The 3,540-nt window shown below is 33.3% G+C and overlaps 1 protein-coding gene across 1 annotated transcript; it reads right to left on the reverse strand.

The window, feature by feature from the left end:
* Window positions 1-2,142: 2,142 nt before the first annotated feature.
* On the reverse strand, window positions 2,143-3,321 carry LOC149236122 (transcription termination factor MTERF8, chloroplastic-like). Its single transcript, XM_089368777.1, has 2 exons — window positions 2,455-3,321; window positions 2,143-2,301 (listed from the first exon to the last, which is right to left on the reverse strand). The coding sequence occupies exons 1-2, from the start codon at window positions 3,319-3,321 to the stop codon at window positions 2,143-2,145; spliced, it is 1,026 nt and encodes a 341-aa protein (XP_089224903.1).
* Window positions 3,322-3,540: the final 219 nt, after the last annotated feature.

Genomic DNA, 3,540 nt, shown 5'->3' on the forward strand with positions numbered 1-3,540 from the left:
AAGCTCTGTAAGCTTTGTGATTGCCAAATAAATGAGATGATGATTGCTGTAATAATTGATGAGCTAGCAATCACTGCATATGATAAGATGATGGTGAGCACACATCTATGCAAAGTTTTGTTTACAATTATGATGGTCGTGTGTGACACCATTGAATAAAACCGATTAAAAGAAGATACCCACGAAAATTACCATAAATGAACATGAATAACGAATAATACATAGATTTGAGGTGAAACCAAATACTAGCTTTAAGTAATTCAAATGTTAGCCAAGACTTCCCTCATACAACATGGCAACCACTTAAGACATGCTTAATAATGATATTTGAAACAAGCAATAAATACTTGAAACAATCATTTGGAATGGATTATATGAAATAATGCATTAATTTGTTATCACCTAGGGCTTGTATAATGGGTGTTAATATGAGATTATGCTTATAATTTTATAGAAATACATGAATTTTGAAAGAAACTAAAGTAGTGAAATGGTCAATTATTTATGATATTTAACATGATATAAATGACACCAAAATGTAATTATTTAGAATAAAATTTGACATAGTACAAGCTTCATGTATTTGCATAATAATTTCAAAATAAAGTTTAAGTTTCTCAAAGAAAGGGAGTATGTGATGCCCCATTTTGTATGGATTTATTTTCTATATAATTTGGTTGTTTGTCCTTCATTGACTTCATGACTTGTCTTATATGTGGCTTGGAAACTAATGAATTTTATGCATTATTTTGGATATTATGTAGACTACTTGTGTGTAATATATGTGGGTGAGTGCATATGCATGTGACATGCATGTTGTTCTTTGATGATGAGATGATATTTGTATTCTTGTTTGTGGAACTAATTAAAATTTATAGAATGTTGTTGATATGATTATTTTATGGTTGTTCCACACATATTACTAAATGAAACTAGTTTAGACTATAACACGATCTCAAGTGCATTAGCGCTTACTTTTTTTGGCTCCCTCCTTATTCCCAAATTGTCTACACAAGGGTAGTTACATTTTTTAAAGATGCATGCCATTAAATTTATCTTCATGCCCTTAATAAGCTAATCAAGAATTTATTAGGTGAATTGAGTATCTAAAATTTAGTTATATATATATATAGATATATATATATATATCTATATATATATATATATATATATATATATATATATATATAGATAGACACACACACACTTTTGACATATAATATGGCATTAATTCATCTTGGATGATTCTACAATTTTTCAATAATTTTTTTAAAAGGTTTAATATCTAGCAAAGATTTACATTTAAAGTTTGAATAATCCCTATTCATTTATTCTAAAGTCAAAAGTTTGGGCAATCTTTAATTGTTTTTTTATAAAGTCAAAGCTTGAATTAAAAGTTCAAATCAATTAACAAGGTTCACTGCAATCTTTATTTGTTTTTTTATAAAGTCAAAGTTCGAAATAAAAGTTCAATACAATTAACAAGGTTCACTGCAATTTTTATTTGTTTTTTTATAAAGCCAAAGTTTGAATTAAAATTTCATTACAATTAACAAGTTCACTAAAAATGAGATTTTTTTCCTTTTCTTTTTTGTCATTTATATCTATAGCACCAATGAGCCCATGAGTTGGACTCATTACTTAGTAACTTACGAGTCTACTTGTCATTCGCAAGTTTGACTCATCCATGAGTGGTTGATAGATAGTCAAACATAATACCCAAGGGACATTCCCAAGGGACATTCATACTCGATAATCCAATTATATCTCAAAATCATGGACCTATTATCCAACCACCACTCACCCAATGCCAATGCTCTCCATTCTAAAGAACAAGACACTAAAAAATCATGACATTTCTACAAATCAATATTTTTCCAAACCCATTTCAGATAAACTGATTTTCTAACAATTTTCTAATAAAAACATTATGATAAAGAATTCACAACAGAACAAAAAGTGTTGTGACTAAAACTCAAATGAAAATGCATTATACTCCAGGTTACAATCCACAGTCCATCCAAACCATGTTTGACAACAAGGACAAGCCTATATAAGCAATGTTAAATTTGCAAGTATTATTTAAAATTCTATAAAAATAAAAATAAAAATATATCTATGTATTAAAATATTACTGTGAAATCATCCACGTCTACATACAACAATGGTTGCACCTTCAGTTAAAAGCGATGCTGTGAATCGCTCCTGTTCTAAAATCTGTTTCTCAGAACTGTTAGCTGGCCCTGTTAGCTGGCCCCTGCCACAAGCACCCTTCTTTTTTGCCCAGGAATCCACAAAAGACTACAAATAAAGGCAGTAATGAAATCTCATATTGATTGAAGCTGCTCACAACGATTGAACTTCATATTGATTGAAGCTGCTCACAACTTTCGTTGAATCCTTTTGACTGAAACACACTCACTGCAAGTCTCCTTGTCAACGATTAGCTTTCACAGCTTTCTCTCCATAGTAAATATCCCGCAGAACGGAGGAGTATTCGGGATTCCCATTAACATACTTTTCCAAGAATTTTTTGTCTGTGTATTTAACCATATGTGGAGAAATCCTCTCTCTCTTCAACAGTTGCATGGACTTCAAGGCCTCCATTACTCTATACCGAGGGATTATCCTCGTCTCCAAGCTACATGTCAACAGACTGGAACATATAACAATATCATCCAATGGAAGCCCCAGTGATTTGACAAGAAAATCTACCTTCCGTTTCAGTTTTTCCTCTGAAAGTCCCAAAATCCCTGGCGTCGAACATGAGAGCTTGTAAATTTGTTTTTCGGAGAAACCTAAACTGCACAAAAACTGCCGTTTTCGATCTATCTTTTCTTTCCCCATTCCTAGTAAAGCACGCAAAGCGTGCCCAAATATCTTGGATCCCCTCTCAAACCCCAGACGCTCAACCATTTTAAATGATTCCATAACTTTTTCCTCCGTATGGGTGAGGAGACGGGGTTCCCTTGTCAATAACTTTGATAATGCATCGCCCTCAATACCCAATCTTTGCAAGACTGAAATCGCAGATTCAAGCTTATCCTCACTCAGATTAAGAATTGTTGAATTGGTACAAAGAAGCTTGCAGATATCCTCTTTGTTGATGATAGACCTTAGATAGCTGAGCCTAGACTTTAAGTCCCTTTTGGATTTATATAAGAAAATCCCAGGGTTGACAAGAACCACCCTTCGAATGTGAGCAGGGGTTGTCAAACCACATTCACTTAACAACTCCAAACCTTCTTCCAAATCCTGGCTTGGTTTATTCAGCAAGGCCTTGCGAAGTTTAAGGACATTTGAAATATCTTTCTCTGACATACCGCATTTGTTGATGAAAAAATCTGTGACAACGCCCCCATCTGGTGGTGCTGGGGATGGGGTTGCTGTTTCCGTGCAGAATTTGGCGATTTTTATGTGGGGATTTGCATGAATTTGAAGAGGACGAAACAGCAAAATTGGGATCGATACATGAGTGGATACCAGGGGACTTTCTTCATTATCAAACGTTTCAATATTCGATGAATAGACATTATCTTT

Source organism: Pinus tabuliformis, chromosome 8, assembly GCF_031772625.1.
Source record: "Pinus tabuliformis cultivar Carrire ecotype Pingquan chromosome 8, CPIR1, whole genome shotgun sequence".
Taxonomy (NCBI): domain Eukaryota; kingdom Viridiplantae; phylum Streptophyta; class Pinopsida; order Pinales; family Pinaceae; genus Pinus; species Pinus tabuliformis.